We start from the raw sequence: 18391 nt of genomic DNA, 5'->3' as shown, positions 1-18391 counted from the left end.
ATCTCATGTTTTATTTGAAAATTTTATGAGATTTTTTATTCTACCCTAGAACAAATCTGTGCTTAATAGGAAAGAAAAAAAAAGAGCTAATTCTTTAAAAGGATAAAATTAGCAAACCTCTATCAAGATTCATTAAGAAAATAAAAGAACCCAAATAAAGAAAAGCAGACATGAAAGAGGAGATATTACAACCCACAGGAATACAACAGGTCATTAAGGAACACTGGACACAAATATCCCAATCTAGAAAAAATGAATATATTTCTAGAAACATAAAACTTCCAAAAGAAACCAAGAAGAAAGAAAATCCAGACTGATTACTAGAAATGAAATTGAAGCAGCAATAAAAATAAATAAATAAATAAATAAATAAATAAATAAAACTTACAACACAAAAAAATCCCAGAACCAGATGACTTCACAGAGAAATTCTACCAAACATTTAAAAAAAGAGTTAATACCTAGTCTCCTCAAACTATTCAAAAAAAAGAAGAAGAAGAAGAGGAAGGAGCACTTCCAAACTCATTGTATTTTCAACATAATATTGGAAATCCTAGCCACAGCAATCAAACAAAAAAACAAGATATCCAAATTGGAAAGAAAAAAGTAAAACTGGCACTACTTGCAGGTGGCATGAAACTATATTTAGAAAACCCCAAAGAATCTACCACAATTAATAATTAGTAAATGAATTCAATAAATTAGCAGGATACAAAACTGATATACAGGAACCAATAGTGCCTGTTCTTTAATATTAAAATATTGTGCATTTCGTAGGCCATGAAGAATGTTGGTGCTCCAGAAAGATGGGCTTTTTTTTTATGTGTGTGTATAAGCGTGTGTGTGTGTGTGTGTGTGTGTGTGTGTGTGTGTGTGTGTGTCTTTCTGTATGTCCCCTCAATATCACTGCTTCCTTCTTTGGTGGTAGGTGCTAAAGCTACAACTGAGAAGGGTTCAGAGATAATGTTACCCTGAGAAATATGATCATTTCACAGCATCATATTACTGAGGAGATTGAAGCAACCATAGGGCTTTTTGAAAACTGTGAGCAAGAGTAAAAGCACAGGTGGTGCCTACTGAGCAGGAGCCAGTATAAGTCATCGACTCCATCACATGGAACCTAAAGCTGGTGGGACTTTGTCTTCTACTATGAAAGTAGCCATGGTTTATATTGAAAAGTTGAATGTGTTCCTTCATGAAAAGCTAATATTAGTTCCTAATTTAAAACTAGAAAAATATTTGTGAAATAAATGTGCCTGACACCAATCAAACAGAATGACATTAGGATCTCAGCTCCTAGTCAGGCTCTAGTATCATCTCCTCAATGGAAAGAACATAATGCTTTGGAATCAGAGACCAGGATTAAATCTCAAGTCAACTACATAAAACAGCATAATAGTTGTATATATTTAGGCAAACTATTTACCCCCTCTAAACTGGAGTTTCTTAAGAAATATTAACTGCACAGGGCTGTGTGGCAGATGAGTAGTAATGAATATTAATGATAAGGTCTGGCACACAGTAGGCAGTCAATAATGGTAGCTATTATTACTATAAACAGAGACTATATAAAATTAATTCCACACATTGAAGTGAACTTGGACAAATTATTAATGGAAAGAAAAATGGAGACCTATAAAAGTCAGTACATAATTAAGAGCTTAAAATTTAATGTATATTGTGTATGCTTACAGAGTTTACAGTATAGCAAAATTAATTAAAGTTGAAGAACTGAAGACTAGAATAGATTATGGAGAGAAGATCTGTACAGATAGAGGTAAGACTAGAATTTACAGTTCACCCAATATAGAATAATTCCTCAAAATAACATTCTGCAAGATATTATTGAATAAAGTAAAGAGAAACATCTGTATCATTTGAGGACCAATTAAGAATAAATTATAAGTGAGAGAAAGGAGAGACAATAGTGGCCTGTAGATAATAAGCTGCTGTTGCTCTCTAGCTTGATTCATTTTAGATGTGAAGGTTTAAATTGCTGTGAAATATAGCTGAATCTTCTCTGCAACCCTGGTTTCCTTATGGCCATCACACTGTGACACCCAGGCAGTAAGAGCTAAACCTAAGGAACGATTGTGTTATATTCTAGACATTATATTTGAAAAGAATATTGATAGAAAAAAATATGTACAACGTAAGGGAACTTGATGGTGGAAAGTCCAATGATGAAGAGATGTATCTTAGAAGAAATAAATATTAAGAATATAGCCCTAACCATATCTTAGAAGAAATAAAGATAAAGAATATAGCCCTAACCAGTATGGCTCATTTGGTTGAGCATCTTCCCATGCACAGAAGGGTCTCTGGCTCAATTTCTGGTCAGGGCATATACCCTGGTTGTGGGGCTCGATCCCGAGTAGGCGGTGTGCAATCTCTCTCTCTCAATCTCTCTCTCTCTCTCTCTCTCTCTCTCTCTCTCTCTCTCTCTCTCTCTCTCTCTCTCTCCTCTAATAAAAACATTTTAAAGTAAAAGAATACCATATATAAGGACACCAAAAGAAATGTGGATACTGTCTTTAGGTATATACAGAAAAATCATGATAAAATGGAAAAGCTATGGTGTGAGATGTTCCAGCGAACAGACCTCAGGGGAGCGGTTTGGTGCTACCTGAAGATAGGTGGGTACAATGGAAGGCAGGATACTCTGAAAGTTATAGTTTTTGTGGAGCAGGGACTTGAACTGTCCTGTGAAGCCATTTGTGGGTGTGTGCTTATGAGAAAGAAGTAAGATGAAGCAGCCATCTACCTGGAATGTCTTTAGGAAATGTGGAAATCTACAGGTCATGGCTGGACTACAATAACTCTAAAGGTCTGCATTCCCCAACTCTTACAGCCTCTGACTTTGTAAACTAACTTTTCAAAAAAGTAGAAATCCAATAGAGGCCAAGGCCAAGCACCCATTTCCATTGAAAAGGTAAATCAAAGGTTGTGTGTCTGCTTTAAATGATTTTTTAAATTATTTAGAATTGCATTAGAGCAGATAAGAGATGAAAGCTAGTATCCTTATCTAAATGATATTTGAGTTGCTAAATAAGGTACAAAATGTCATCTGAATTAACTGATTGATGGCGTTTCCTGAGCCATGCCCATATGTCACCTTGGAAGTTGCATATGCTGCTGTGGCACCTTTAGTTTCATCCCAGAGCCTCTCAAATATATAGGCATTCCAGAAGGGTCCTAGATAAAGAATGAATGGCAAATAGTTAGAAAATGCTCTCCTATCACATAAACTCAGCTAGTGCCAAAGATGGCCTGGCCAGATGGTTTTCAAGATGAGGATAAAGATTAAACTAGAATATAACTAGAAAAACTGGAAAATGGTATAAAATTGATCATTGCAGTTCTCAGTCCAGGATATTCCTGATGATCCTTGCTCACATTGTGCTCCTATAACCACTTGTTTGTTAAAGACTATGGGAACATTATAGCCAGGCCACTACTTCTCCAAATAATGCAAATTGAAGTGAGCATGTGAGTTCAATTTCTCAAAAGACATTCTTCGTCTCATGTGTTATTCACAAAAGTACATGCTAAAGGAAGATATCATCATCCTTATTTGGGGGAAAAATGTATAATAATAATAAGCACAAAGTCACACAGTCAGAACCATTATTTATTTCTTCTCCTAGTAAACAGGTCTTTGTATAGGACTAGACATTATGGAGAGGATTTTGGGGGATGATGGTGTTGTTTTTTTCAATTAACATGCAAAGGTCCATGATGACAGATCTAAACAGAGTTTCTCAGACTTGATCTATATTGTCATATGGGGTTAGATAATTATCAGCTGTGTGATGCATTCCTGTGCATTGCTAGATGCTCACTAACATCCCTGACCTCTACCCACTAGATGCTAGTAGCAAACTCCCAATTGTGACAACTGAAAATGTCTCCATATATTGTCAAATGTCCCCCGGGAAAACAGCTTCTAATTGATAAACTAATGTTACCAGGTTTAATTTCATTATGAGAGAAACACCAACTAAGTAGTCCACAGTGGGAACATGTGAGTTCTGTGTGAGGCATGTGTGTACATATACATGTATATCTTGGACAGAGAACTCTCTAGTGTCTTTGACTTCTTCTAGGAATCAAACCCTCCTAAAACACACACACAAGCAGAGGTATCCTCTTGGCTTAAGTTTCTAATCTAGGATAAGTTAGCTGGTATGTAACATGAGACTCATTGGCCAAGTGGGAAATTTTTATTTCACCATATACAAAATGATATTATTTCCTCAATGAAGTTACAAAACACTTATCTATAGAAACTCAATAACTCAAATTGAATTTTCCAACAAAAATTACATTTGTATGCATAACAGATAGAGATCTTTATCTCAATGTATTAACAAGGGTGAAAACATTTATAGTTTTACATTTCCCCCTTTAATTGTTTTTGTTTCACTTGCTCAGACGTTTCTTGGAATATTTACAGCATACAGACCCTATCACAATTATAGCTTTTTAAGCCAAAACTTTACTTAGTGCATATATATAGCTACTCAGTACTCAAAATTAATAGAAGAGTGCTGACTAGATTATGAAATATTTCTATTGAAGACTCACAGTTTTAGAAAGAATTTCAACCATTTCAACCTTCTTTGATGTGTTCAAAGGTGCCTAAACACATGGTATTAACTTTTGTTAATAAGAAGGGTGCAGTATTAAAAATACAGGCACATGCTTCTCCAAAACACATGACATAACATAAGATCATTTCAAAATAACAAATCAATATCTCAAAAGCTAAAGAACCACTTTGTAATTTTATGTCTCTTCCTGTATTCTTTAATTAGATCATTGTGGAAGAAGCTTTGTGTTTCTCAGGTAACAGTGTATTTGCCTAAATTAATTCCAAAGCAAGGTGCTCATTAATCTCATGTACACTTATTATCCAAATGCTCAAGTATCATTATCTCCTGATTATGTTACTAAAATGTCGCTGAACATATTTGAAGTTTTGCATTCTATCCATGAGATAAAAGAACCATGTGGGGGAAAACCATAAAAAAATAACCACAATAAATCTAAATTCAAAGGCTGCACACTGAATGCCACCCTAAAACAGAGCAGCCACAGTGGAACATGGCAGCACACCTCCCAACATCCTTTTGGCAAAGCCCATCCAATAAATAAATATTCATTCTCATCCAGGTGCCCATTTCAATGTATTATCTGGAGAGGTAAATATCCATTCACAAAGGTGACACCCACATCAATATTGACCTGGAGGAATAATAAATTTTGACATTTACCAAATAAACAAACAACAACAACAACAAAAAACAGTTCATATAGAATATATTATACAAAGCTATGTAAAATTTCACCTGGTATGTTAACCATGAAAGAAAACAAAAGAAACCCAAATGTACTAGTATTCGCATGTGTGTGCGTATATATATATATGCATATATATAGTGTGTGTATATATATATAAATACACACTACATTACATTATTTATTATATGAAATTCCATCAACAATAGAGAGAAAAAAACATCTTGCATTCACTTGGGTTTACTTTCATATGTGAGTGCTGTGTAGATCTACATGCAATGGGATTTTCTAATGGATGGTGCTCTAAGTATACATTCAAGCCTGTGACTACAATTAACAATCCAGTCAAAATTAGAAACCAAGACTGAATCCAGACATGCAACACTTTTATTTAATCTGAGATCTTTCACCACTTCTAGTCCATTGATTATCACTAGGGTCCCTTGGGAGGGCCTTATTGAAAGAGGCCAAGTTCCATTTCTCTCACAAGAATGGGGCATTACAGACATGATGTATTGAGGTGGCACTGACCTGTGTGCCCACATCCAGCCATTGGCCCTAGACTGCCCCTGATTCAAGCTTGCTCTCTCCACCTGGGTTTACCTTTACTTGCCTAAGCTTTGATTCAATTTATCCAGTGGTTTCCGTCATTCACTGATGGATAACATGAAACCTTCTCTTTTGAGGAGGTCCCAAGAGGATATCTGGGATGGGAGTGGATATATAAATGTCTTCACAAGATTAGTTTTCTTTAAAAATAAGAATAGTTATTGACTATCAATTAACTAAGGAGACTGAAATGAGGGGATGTTTCTTTGACAAGGTATTGTTTTTTCAAATCAGCAAATGTCAGTAACATTCTTTTGCCCTGTGACTTATATAAAATAGCATCAAGAAAAAACAAATTTCCAAAGGGTTAAACATAGGCACCTGGGCAGAAGTAACATTAAAAATGTTAATGATCTCAACAGTCAGATGGGAAGGCCAGCAGCCAAGCGTTGGTGACCATTGAGGGTGCCAGCCCTCCTTTCCTGGAATCTTTATGTGCCTAATTGCTTGTGCATGGAATGTGCACTGAGAAATGCCTGCATTGAGGACCAAGATGGATGTCCTTACATGCCTTCCCTGAGGATCAGAGGAGACTGAGGGCGACTGAGGGCGGGGTTCTGTACTCCTTACCCCTTCTTCCTAAAAGCAGAATCTTTGTATTCGCTTATTGAAATTCTGTACACGAATTCATCTTGAAAACAAAATGTTCTGCTCCTAAAATAAGCTTAAATACTAGGGAGTTATTCCTTGAAACTAATTCTTTAGAAGAGCTGGAACCCAGCATTTATTAATTGCCTCAGTGTGAACCACTTCAGAGCCTACTATGTCCTTTCCTGAGAAGAGCATTGATAGAGGGAGAGAGTCAAGATTATGAGGGTACAGGGTGGAGGACCAATCACCCAGCCTCCGAAAACTAAGACAAGAAAACAGCTGAAAAGGAGGGTAAAGGACACAAAGACAGAACTCACAACAATGCCAAACAATAGTGCAGGTCCAAAGAACAAGGGCGGGTCAGAAGAGCAAGCGCAGGAGAGCTGAGAAGTAAGCAAAGAATGCCCATGCATCTGTGATCAAAGCAATTCAAGCACAGGCTGGTCCTCCTCTACCAAGCACCTGGGGTGTGATGAAGAGTACAGGTATTGGGTATGGACTTGTTAACCCCTCTCCATCTATTCCTACTACGTGAAAGGGGTTATGGGCTGGGTGTGGGCTGAACTCTGCAGTCCAGAGATGGAGAACAGAACTGAATGCCACTGAAACTGTATCACTAACAGATTTTCATCATTAGCATCAACTTAAAAATATCAGAACTTCCATCTAAAATTCTTGGACTCTTGGAGTATGATGTAGTGATGACAATATGACATTTAGGGAAAATGGTCTCTAGGGAGAATGAAACAGGAGCAGGTGTGCTAATGGTGGGCACTGATCATTGAGTCCAAGGCCATTAGTTGCAGGCACAGAGCCTGGCCTTAAAGAGTTGATGGCATGAGCCTTAATGAATGATGCAATTGACTTTTACAGTGGTCAGACCAACAGAAACTTTTTTGCCACAGGGATTTCTAGGTGTGGGTGAAGGACTGCTTGCAAGGTTAGAATTACCTAAACACTAAGAGAAATCTGTAGATCTAGACAGAGAAGTCATTTTTCACCAGAGATCAAGATGACTGGAAAGTTGAACACCTCCCAGTTTAAGAATAGCTCTGCCTTAACTTTGGGTTTAAAGAAACAACAGTTTGAGTAAAAATAATGTATGGATTTTGGAGTCAGAGAACATGTATTATAATCCCACTGTGACCTTCGACCTATTTAATTTTGGTTAATTACCTAACCATCCAAGCCAGCACATTATCACTCAGGAATATCTTAAATATTAAATCCCCTGGGTTCTTATGCATTTTTTTTTCTAGCGAGTGGCACTTCAATGGAAAAGTTCAAAAAGCTTTAGCTTCTACCAGAAAAGCATAAAAACAAGTCATATAGCAAATGTTAATTGAAGTCAGCAGTGGGGAAGAACAAATGTCCATAGGACTAAGTGAAGAGTAAAATAAGACCATATCAGTTACCGCTCCCTCATGGACAGAAATCTTGCCAAGGAAGAGACACATTTCTTGATCTATCCCCCAACATCCCAACATTCCAATCTGCTGGTTTCATTTCTTGTGATTGTATCAAAAATTTCCTGATGGTTGTACAATGAGAGGCATTAATCTCCTTTAATATCCTGGTGAGCTCAGCCTGTCTCCAATCTGGAACAATCTGACCCAAATCCTGTCAACAGGCAGAGCTTTCTCTCCAAGATAAACTGTGATGTGAGAGCACAGGGCAGGGTGGTTCAGTGGATTCCAGGCAGACTGGAGTGGGTCCTGGTGAACTTTTTACATACAGCTGCTCCACACAGCTCCATTCCCCTTCACTACTTACCCTCCTGTGAATGGATAAGCGCTCATCACCTCCCACATGGACTTTCCAACCTGCAGCTCACACCTGCCACAGGGAATAGGATATGAATCTACGGATTGCTCCCAGGTGAGAGAAGAGACAGGGCCGTTCCTCTTGGACATGCTGAGTGTTCCATTGTTTGCTCTTCCTCAACTCAGAACATCATCTCCCCTCTTCAGACACCCAGTATTCGCTCTTCTATAAACCTTTCTTTGGCAAAAGGTGTTTCTCTCAGTCAAGTATAGTTCAATATAGATTTACATTCCTGTATTTTCTATCCCCATGGGGCTCTGTGTGGCAATGCTTATCTTTATAATGAATGGCTTTCCCTCATATTTACAGCTTAGCAGGCTTATGGAGTTCGCAGAGAGTGTTTGGGGATAGATGACTGGGGATACTATTATATCAGATGGGCTCTCCCAGAGGCGGGGGTGGGGGTATGGCGGGGGCGGGGGGGGGGGCAGACCCTGTAAGGCTTGCCCTCAGAATAGGCTTTGTTGTGCCTACAGAGTTTCACAAGGCAGCCCTGGGTCCAACAGACTTGCCCCTCCTCTCATGTTTTATCATAATCAGGAGTTCAGAGAAAAACCTGAGGTAACACCCAACACATGGCTCCAGGACAGAGAGGAGTGGGAGAGGAAGGGAAAATGTGAAAGACAGAGGGAGGGATAAAGGGGTGCAGGGCAGAGAAAATATAAATTAACTAAACAGTAGCCTAGATTAACACTGACAAGCATCTGTCTGTTAGGCACGTTGCTTTAGACAATCTTCAGAAGAATATTTCTGCTTCCAAAGGTGGATAGTTAAAAATAATATACATCATGATTGCTGTTTTGGCATTTCCCTTCACTTTCTATCTTCAACATCACTGTTGTCATCCTTTAAAACTCAATCAATTCAGCTGATCCTGTGAACAGATGGCATTAATCAACCCCCAAGAATATGCACAAAAGACATTAGGAAAGTAGTGACTTGGAATTTATGCAAATTAAACACTGATGATAGAGAATCAATGCGGCACTCCCAAGTCCCCCAGTTCCTGTTTTCACGGAGGAACCAGAGTGGTAGTAATGATCCTGGTTCACCCCCTGCCCAAGACAGCATGGGAAGGGGGATGCGGAGGTTTAATTACACATTCTTTAATGACTAGTTCTAACTCTGCTGACAAAACCCAGCATAATTTACAGACTGAAAGATACATCAAGATGATAGATACAGACAGCATATGCTATATGGTGCCATGCAAATCTGAAATATACCACACTGAGAATCTGGTCATTTGGTATTCCCAGGGAGGAGGTTCATTTCAGAGAGCAGAGCACCTCTCTCAGCATCTAGAGCTCTCATTTGTCAAAAACAATGGGAGCAGCTGTAGGATGCATTTTAACCACCAATCTGTGCCTTTTGTGAATGTACTAGCTCATCCACTTCCATGTTTTGAATTTACTTGGCCATTATTTTCTTTCTGATTCTTTGCAAACTTTGCATATTCTGAAACTTCCTTCTTTTGGCCCTTGTTAATTATCATATAAGTTATTGTAATAATCTCTTAACTAATTTTCTTACTATTATTCTTGGTCCATTCTAGTCTATTCTTTACTGTTATTTAAACACACACACACACACACACACACACACACACACACACACACAAAATGGAAATCTGACTTTGTATATCTTACATACAAAATCCTTCAATGACTCTCCATAGCTTTAATAGTAAACATGTAAGAGCCCAACACTTGCCTATAGTTTCTTCTTCTGTCCCACTGCCTCTGAGCTACTCATGCAGTCATTACAATACACCTCTCTCACACTTCGCACGGAAAACCTATAATAATCTCTGCATTTCTCCAGCCAGTGAAGTCTGACTTTATTTAAGTCTTGCATTAATTTTCATTCCCCTCAGAGAGCTTGCCCTGATGCCCCAACCACCTTACATTACACCTTGTGATTAACTTTGTTATAGCATTTATCACTTTGACATGTTAAAAATTTTATTTTTCTGGCTGCCCATGTTCAAATTTCCTGGAGGACATAGACTGTATCTTCTTAGTCATCTTTACTTCTCCAGGTTAATTTTTGAAAGAAACCACAACCTTGAGTTTTGGGAAGAAAACCTTTAGTAAGGATTCATTTCTTTAAATGAGTAACACACACAAACCAATAACACTTAAATCTTCCCCCACCACAGTTTGATGAGATGACATTGGAGACTCAGAATAATGTTATTTGGGTTATGTTATAGAATTGCAATAAAAAAGATCTGTCCAGTGATTTATGACTAAAACCCAATTAAATAGTACCCAAACTTTTCCTTTTTATACTGGAGCCTGGACTATGAAGAAGAGTTCATATATATATATATCATTAAACTTGCAAAAATACTCAAAAATGTATTAATAAAATTAGCTCAAGCTTTGTACTGAGTTCAGAGGAATACAGAGGGTTTTTCATTTAGGACCCAATGGCCACTTGACAGGTCAGTAGAACCCTGTCATGGCAAAGGCAGACCCTGCATGTGCAGGGCTCTCAGATTGCTTGGCCAATGGAAGGACCCAGTTGGGTCTGCTCTGTCACCAACAGCCCCAAGCGAATACTCCTTGGCATCTCTAAATGATAACAGGTAATGCCTGTCAGTCTAAAAATAAATCTAAAACAAAAACATTTTAAAAAAATTGTATCAATGAAAGAATTATTTTAATTTAGAATTATTTTCTTTAGTTGGAGACCATTCATTTATTATCTCATCTATTCCTTTGTCCAATGTTTTAGTTTGAATATAGACATTGAAATAAAATATAATAATCAGGGAACTTACCATTTAATTAGGGAGACAAAGATTATAAGAAGTGCCATAGAAATATAATAGTAATATATAAGGGCACTTGACCCAGCCTGGGGAAAGTGTGTGTGTGTGTGTGTGTGTGTGTGTGTGTGTGTGTGTAGAGTTGGGGAAAAGTGAAAGAATATATAAAATGGGAAAGGATATTCTAAACTAAGCAGACAAGTTATGCAAATAAATGATGTGAGGAGATGTGAGACAACATGGCTGTTTGTGGAGTGTGTGTGTTCCATAAAGTTAGAAATGTGGGGATGTATAAGAAGTGGTCAAGATGAAGTCTAGTCTTATGCTGTTTGGTCTGATATCTATAAATGGACAAGACATGATGTCAACAGTGTTACCTTTCAGGTATTGAGGTGAGAGAGAGAGAGAGAGTGTGTGTGTGTGTGTGTGTGTGTGTGTATGTGTGTGTGTGTGGTCACAGTCTTTATCAAGTTTATGGCATTTCCTTATCACATTTTTATAGAAATTTATAAAAATATAAAGCATCTGGTACATGTCAGATGTGAGGCCTCTTATGTCTCATCATTGTAACACTTGGCTACTTGCATCGGATACAGATTGCAAATTTTTGGGTGCTTCTTTAAAGAATGACTTAAGAGTTGGCTCTGGTAGAAATGAGACTTCCATCCCCTTTGCTAAGGATAGAGCTACAGAGACTAATCCTAGGAATCCTAATGCATCTTTCCACAGATACTAACACAGATCCTAACTTCATGGGAATGAATTAAATACCTTATAAAGACTGTGGTCGGTGGAGATAGGTAGATATAGTTCCAGATCCTGACTTTTTTTTTTCATTGCTTAACTTTATGGTCCTGGAGAAATTATTAACTTCTATTAACCTTAAATGTGCTCATCTGTAAAGTGAATTTAATAAAATCTACCTAGTAGTGTTGCCTGGCCAAATTATGTGGACTTAGCATACAAAATGAGAAACTCAAAATGCAAAGCAGTTACTAGAAATTAAAACCCTATTATGCTGTTGTTATAATAAAAGTGCTTGACAATGCTGAGTACTATTACCCCGGAAGTATCCAAATGGAATAACCAGTAGGCAACATCAGCAGACAAGAATACATTATGATGAGATAGGCCCTTAATAATAATTTGATCCAACTCCTTTATTTAATACATCGAGAACATTAGGATAAGTCCATAACCTTCACAAGGACACCAGCCAGACAGTGTCAGAGTGCTGATGAATGAAGACAGCTCCCTTCTGCATTAAAAATGTCATTATTGGCTCTCAACCAGCACACTGAAGAGTCAATATAAAGCCCTACTGAGCGAGTGACTATTCTGGTCTTTCAGGTAACTGACCCTCCCCCTACTTTCTTATATGACTAGGATAATTAGCTCATGTATAAAAGCCATATTTGAGCAGATTCCTGAAATATAAGCTAAGGGGCTTTGATCACATTCTAAAGGTTTTTAGAATATTCCAAATAATATATCATATTATTTTGTTTTGTAACAAACAGCCACTGAAAAATAAATCAATGTAATAAAAAAAAATGGCAAAGGGAAGAGGGAAAATTGAAAACTTGCAATTTAGAGAACATTCATTCATTAGATTGAGAATAGGGGACTGGGAGCTTATTCCAATGGATATAAATTGTCTCATAATTCTTTCCCTTGTGTGAAAGTTGCTAGTCCTTTAAAATCTCCAATAGTCTAAACAGGAATCTGGTTTGGAGATAGGGGCTATGTGAATAGAAAGGGAAGAGAACTCAAATGGATGGTCAAAATTAAGGCCATTCAGCCATGAAAATTTTAGGACTCTTCTACATGAGCATCACTACTTCCTTCACTTCTGCTAAGCATATAACACAAAAAGTATGCTGCAAACACTTTCCTGACAAAAGAAACCAACATGATATTTGTTTGTTTGTAATATTACCTACAGATTGGGCTTGTGCATAACTATTAGTTAACTGAAGCTACGGTACATCCCTTCATTTGAAGATCTCTGTGAATATGATTGGCACTCTTGTATATTTTAGATGAAGTTCTATGATGGAGGGCTAGGGTAAAGAGTTTTGTGTTTCCCAAGGTTATTATCCCTGTGAACCTAATATACAAAAACAAATAGATAGAATACTTACTGATAAAAATTAAGGTTTTTTATAATCACATAACATTTGATTGTTAAAAAAAAAAAAGTAAGTGAATAGTGACCTTGCTATCCCATGCACTTATCTTCTGAATGCAAGTTCTCCCATGTTCTTTCAATATATCTAATATGTGAAGAATATCCTCAGTAAAATGATAAGCAGCTGTTCTGTATGGGGGTAGATACAAATCTCAATTGCTATTTTATACCCAAGTATGTGAGCGCAGGAAGGTTGCATAACCTGATGGGTATTTGACATCTTAGCTGTGGCATAAGTAGGGCTAGAACTCCATGGTACTTCAAAATCCTGGTTTCCCTTTAATTAACTACTAAGTTACATTGTTTCTTCATGTGTCAAGTGAGTTGATATTATATGTAGAAAGGTTTTTCATTTGACACCGGCCTTTCATATCTAAATTAACTAATTCCCTCAGGATAAATCCAAATACGTTGTAGCTATTTAATATCCTGAAAATCTGGAATGGGGAATTTCAGAGTCTTTTATTACTGGTTGATAATTATATTCTCTGCACAAATTCATAATATCTATACTGTAGCTGGCCTTCTAACACAACTTTAAACTTTATTTAATTAGAAATGTATAAAATCTATAATTGGGCAAGCATTTCCCCCTTGCTGATAAATGCCCAAATTGGCAAGATTATTACACACACACACCCACACACATTATTATTAGAGAATGAAAACAAAGGTTGATTTTACTTGAACAAAGTTCATAGGCACACAGACACCATGGAGCATTTTGGATAACTAATCGATTTTCAAGGCTACTGTCATAAATGACATGAAATATTGTTTCAAAATATAGAAAGAATATACTTGAAGAAGAGAATTTATCCAAACAATGTATACCATTGTACAAATGGACCACTGCTCAGTATCTGCAGGTGCGTGTTAGTGGTGGGATGGCTGGGAAGTCAAGGCCCTGGGATGATGGTGAAGAGCAGGAGGATTGATGTCAGGGGGAGTGTGGAGTCCTCACTTCCATCTTTCCTCAGAGGCCTTGCCTCAGAGGTCTGAAGCCAACCATGTGGTACTGAGTTCAGAAGTAATTTTCTGCTGCTAGACTATTGTTCACTTAATCCATGTTGTTCAGCATAACAAAAACATCCATCATTACTTTTTAGGAACACTGACCCCAAAATATTTAGCAAGCAGGGTGCATTCAATTGAAATGTTGGTTGGAAATAAGGAAATTAAACTGTCAATGATGAAATATTAAAGCTCATTATCACAAAGATTTATTTTTAAATTTTAGAATATGCTTTGTTGCTGCATTAGTAATGATAAGCATGAGCCTTAAATTAATACCATAATACCTTTATAATCATGATTATAAGATATTAACCATAATTCAATTAATTTACAGAAAATGCCATTCAATGATTTATATTTTCCTTTCCTCTTAAGAAGATGGACTATGTAATAAAGCCCAAACCATATTCCTATAGAGTATGTTCTGCCTGTTTCACCACTGCTCACTCCATCTTTGTGTGTCTTCAGAATATTCACTATTTTCAGAGGTAAATGTGCCCAAGGAAAACGGATTTCTCGCTGCACCTTTGCATTGTCGGGCCAATACTGACCTCTAGTGTTCCAGGAGGTAGAGCCATAGCTCAGCACCAAGCCTAACTTCCTCTTATTAAAGGGTTTAGATGTTTCTCTAAAGCATCATGGGAACAATTTCACTTAAAAGAAGAAAAGGAGAAGAACCAGGGGTAAATTAAGGAGGAGGAGGAGGAGGAGGAGGAGGAGGAGGAGGAGGAGGAGGAGGAGGAGGAGGAGGAGGAGGAGAATAAATATTAGATTATAACCTGTCCTTACCTGTTCTCTGAAACAATTTCGAATCTAAGGCCTTTAGGACCTCCCTTTAGAGAGGTTGACCTCTTCAGTACTGCTTTAGAATTCAAACTTTAATAACGCCTTCAGAAGGCATTACCACTAACTATAGATTCTGCACGTCTACAATTTCCAATCACAGATAGAAACACCGGCTCTGCTTTGGGCAGTTTTCAGTAAATAACCATTGTTGAATTATCTTCCCTTGAGTGTCTTACTCAGGGCCTTCTCAGATCTAAGAAGGTGGGAATAAAGAAGATGGTATGGAGCTGTCTTACTTTCAGAAATGGTTCTGATTGCAAGCAACCGTATTAGAACGCATATGAGTAGATGTGTCTGAGATACCAGTGGGCTTAGCAGGCAGAGGAGCAAACCCAGAAAATTGAAGAGCAGGACCTTGGTAAACTATCTTTGGAAAAACACAGATGGCTTAATTGCATTCTTTCTCATTTAGGAGTTTTCGGAGCTGGAAACTTCCCCTTCTCTGCCTAGAGAGGCAGCTGAGCAATGGAGCTTAGATCTCTGATGGTTCCAGAGATGTATTCAACTTGGACACACTGGGTTCTTTAAATACCCGGTGCAGGTGGCGGATCCCCAGGTGTCCAGCCCGCCTGCCTATTAAATTAAAAGCTCTGAGCTTTCAGGGTTAGAGCTTGGAGAACAGCGTGAACATTCGGCACACTCCGTATGCATCCTTTGGCACAGAGATTTGAGGTGGGGTGTGCATCCCAGGGCCTCCTCCTGAGACTGGGACGGCATTGATCCTGTGGTCTGACTACACTGGGCCGTGACTCTGAGGCCAAACTCCTGTCCTCCTAACCGCTCTCCATTGGTGGCCAGACACCAGCCGGCGCCTTCCCCTCGCGGAGCTGAGAGCCGGTCTTGGAGGCACCGAGCTCCCTGCAAACCCCGGGCAGCCGCATTGGCAGACGAGCCGAAGCCCCCGGGCTCCGAGGCGGGAGACTCTCCCCGCTCAGCCCCGTGGCGCAGACGCCCGGCCCCGGCCTTCCCTGCTCGGCGGCAGGCACCCGGCTGGAGCGGAGCGGGCGGAGGGCACGGACCCCTCCTTCTCCCCGAACTTCGCTGCGGGGCGAGGCCAGACAATCCAGGGGCCAATCGTTCCAGCACCGCGAACTTTTGGGCAGGGGCGTCTGGAGCCACACCGATCAGCACCCCCCCCCCCCCCCGCCCCTCTGCTCGGAGCGGACACATTGGGCAACGGCTTCCCACGGCAGCTCCCCGTCCCCGCGCCCGGCTCCGGGCTCCGGGCCCCGGGCTCACTTACAGTTCGTCGCCGTCAATCCCGGGCGCCACGAGCCGGCGAACAGCAAAGTGAACACGCTCAGCAGCAGCGGTTCCGAAGCCATGGCCCCGACCCAGCGCTCTCCTCCAGCCGAACCCCGAATTCTGTGCGCTGTCCGCACCGGGACCCTGCCCACCTGCCCCGGCAGAGGCGCCGGCTCAGTCCATCCCGCCCGGAACGGTTCGGAGCCGAGGCCGCGCTCAGTGCCCGCGGCCGCCGCCGCCGGTGCCGCCGCCTCAGCTCCGGAGCAGCGCAGCCAGAGCCGCTGCACCGGCGCCGCGCGGTGGATGCGGAGCTGCAATCAGCCCCGCGCCCGGCGATCGCCCCTTATAGGCGGCGGGCTGCCGGCGCCGCCCCCGCCCCGCCCCGCCCGGCCGCCTCCCCGCTCCCCGCGCCTCTGCCGGCGGCGGGCGCTGGGGCCGAGGGGGATGGAGACGCTGCGGGGCGCTCAGGGCCGGGGGCGGAGGGAGGAGGCGATGGGGGCGGCAGGGGGGTGAGTGTGCTGCGGGCGCTCAGGGCCGGGGGCGCCGGGGGCATGAGGGGTGCTGCGGGCGCTCAGGGCCGGGGGCGGAGGAGGGGGGAATGGGGAGGCCGGGGGATGAGGGGTGCTGCGGGCGCTCAGGGCTGGGGGCGGGGGAGGGGGAAATGGGGAGGCCGGGGGATGAGGGGTGCTGCGGGGCGCTCAGGGCCGGGCCGGGCGGGGCGGGGGCGGGGGCGGGAGGACCTCGCCCAGGGCTCTCCGCCGGCGGCGGGGCGGCTGAGGACGGGAAGGGCTGGGGAAGAGGAAAGGGAAGGGGAAGAGGAAGGGAACCTGTTTGGGTCTGACACAGGTGCCGAGATGAACCAGGTTCTGGAAGAAGGCTGCTGAAGGGGTATGGACAGGAATTGGAAGACAACGCATTAGCGAGACCGGGCGGCGGGTGCGATGCGGCCGGGCTCTGGGTCCGGAGCCGGGTTCTGGCGCCCAGAGGGGGGACTCGGGTCTGTTGGGTCAGAGCCGGCTGGGGTCCTGACTGCTCTTAAGCTCTCACACCTCAGGCCGCCGGAGCGGTGCAAGTTCGGGAAGGGGACACAGTTTCTGTTTCTTCCCGGGCCCCAGGAGGCTCCGTCTCTGGCTTCCAGTTTACAGCTGTGACTCTCCTGCCTCATCATAAATCAACTCCTTTTGCTGTTATTGGGAGCTGTCAGCCGTCAGGCTAACAGAATGAGGGCCGCGGTGATCTCTCTGCGGGAAGCTGCGATCCGGTTGGGAGAGGTCCCTCCGGGGAAGGTGCGTCCCCCACGATGGCAGCAGCAGGAGTGCCGGCTTCACCGGTCACCGGAGGCGCGGGCCCCAGCGGCGGCGGCAGGCTCTGCAGCGAGGTCAGCCCTGGTGTGTTACAGCTGGCTCACATCTCTGGGATAGCAAGGACAGCTGCAAGGCAGTTGGACTGTTTTATTAGAGAAAGATCCGAGGGTCCTCCAGCGGGTTAAGGAATGGCCCTCCTACCTCTAACTCGAAGGGCGCGCAGTACCGTCAGTTGCAAAGTCCTGGACCAGGGAAGCTTCCCAGGACCAGGCTTCCCAGAACCAGGCAGCTGCGGAGACAGGCCCTGCCTGGGGGTGTCACCAGACTGGGAAGCTGAGGTGCAAGACTGCCCTGCTGGCAGGGCTGGAGGATGGAGGGGGAGGAGCGGGATTAAGACCAGCTCTAGGGCTTTCTTCTGCTGAGGGCCCCCAGAGGCTGCTACCCTACCCCCATCCCACCCCCGCCTTGAGGACCCCAGGATTAAAAACAAGTATATGAGTCTATCAGAGAGTCTAGAAGGAAAAAAAAAGTGAATGTTATCTTGCTTTATATGTTCTTTAACACTTAGACCTTTTAATATATATATATATATATATATATATATATATATATATATATATATATTGCAAATGTAATTTGCATTCTTGTCTGAACCTACTCATCTCTCATCACAACTGGAAGTAAGCT

General features: G+C 41.6%; 1 protein-coding gene across 1 annotated transcript in view; it reads right to left on the bottom strand.

Annotated features, from left to right (window-relative positions):
• Positions 1 to 16677, bottom strand: part of CNTNAP5 (contactin associated protein family member 5) — a 777193-nt gene extending 760516 nt beyond the window's left edge. Inside the window, exon 1 of the mRNA XM_084892213.1 lies at positions 16399 to 16677. Coding sequence (XP_084748339.1) covers positions 16399 to 16480 — 82 coding nt within the window. The 5' untranslated portion in view covers positions 16481 to 16677. The remainder of the gene's footprint in view (positions 1 to 16398) is intronic.
• Between the last annotated feature and the right edge of the window lie 1714 nt (positions 16678 to 18391).

This window comes from Pipistrellus hanaki (assembly GCF_964339955.1).
Source record: "Pipistrellus hanaki genome assembly, chromosome: 8".
NCBI classification, from domain to species: Eukaryota; Metazoa; Chordata; class Mammalia; order Chiroptera; family Vespertilionidae; genus Pipistrellus; species Pipistrellus hanaki.
Note: the sequence above shows the minus strand (reverse complement) of the source record. Positions and strands in the feature narration are given on the sequence as shown.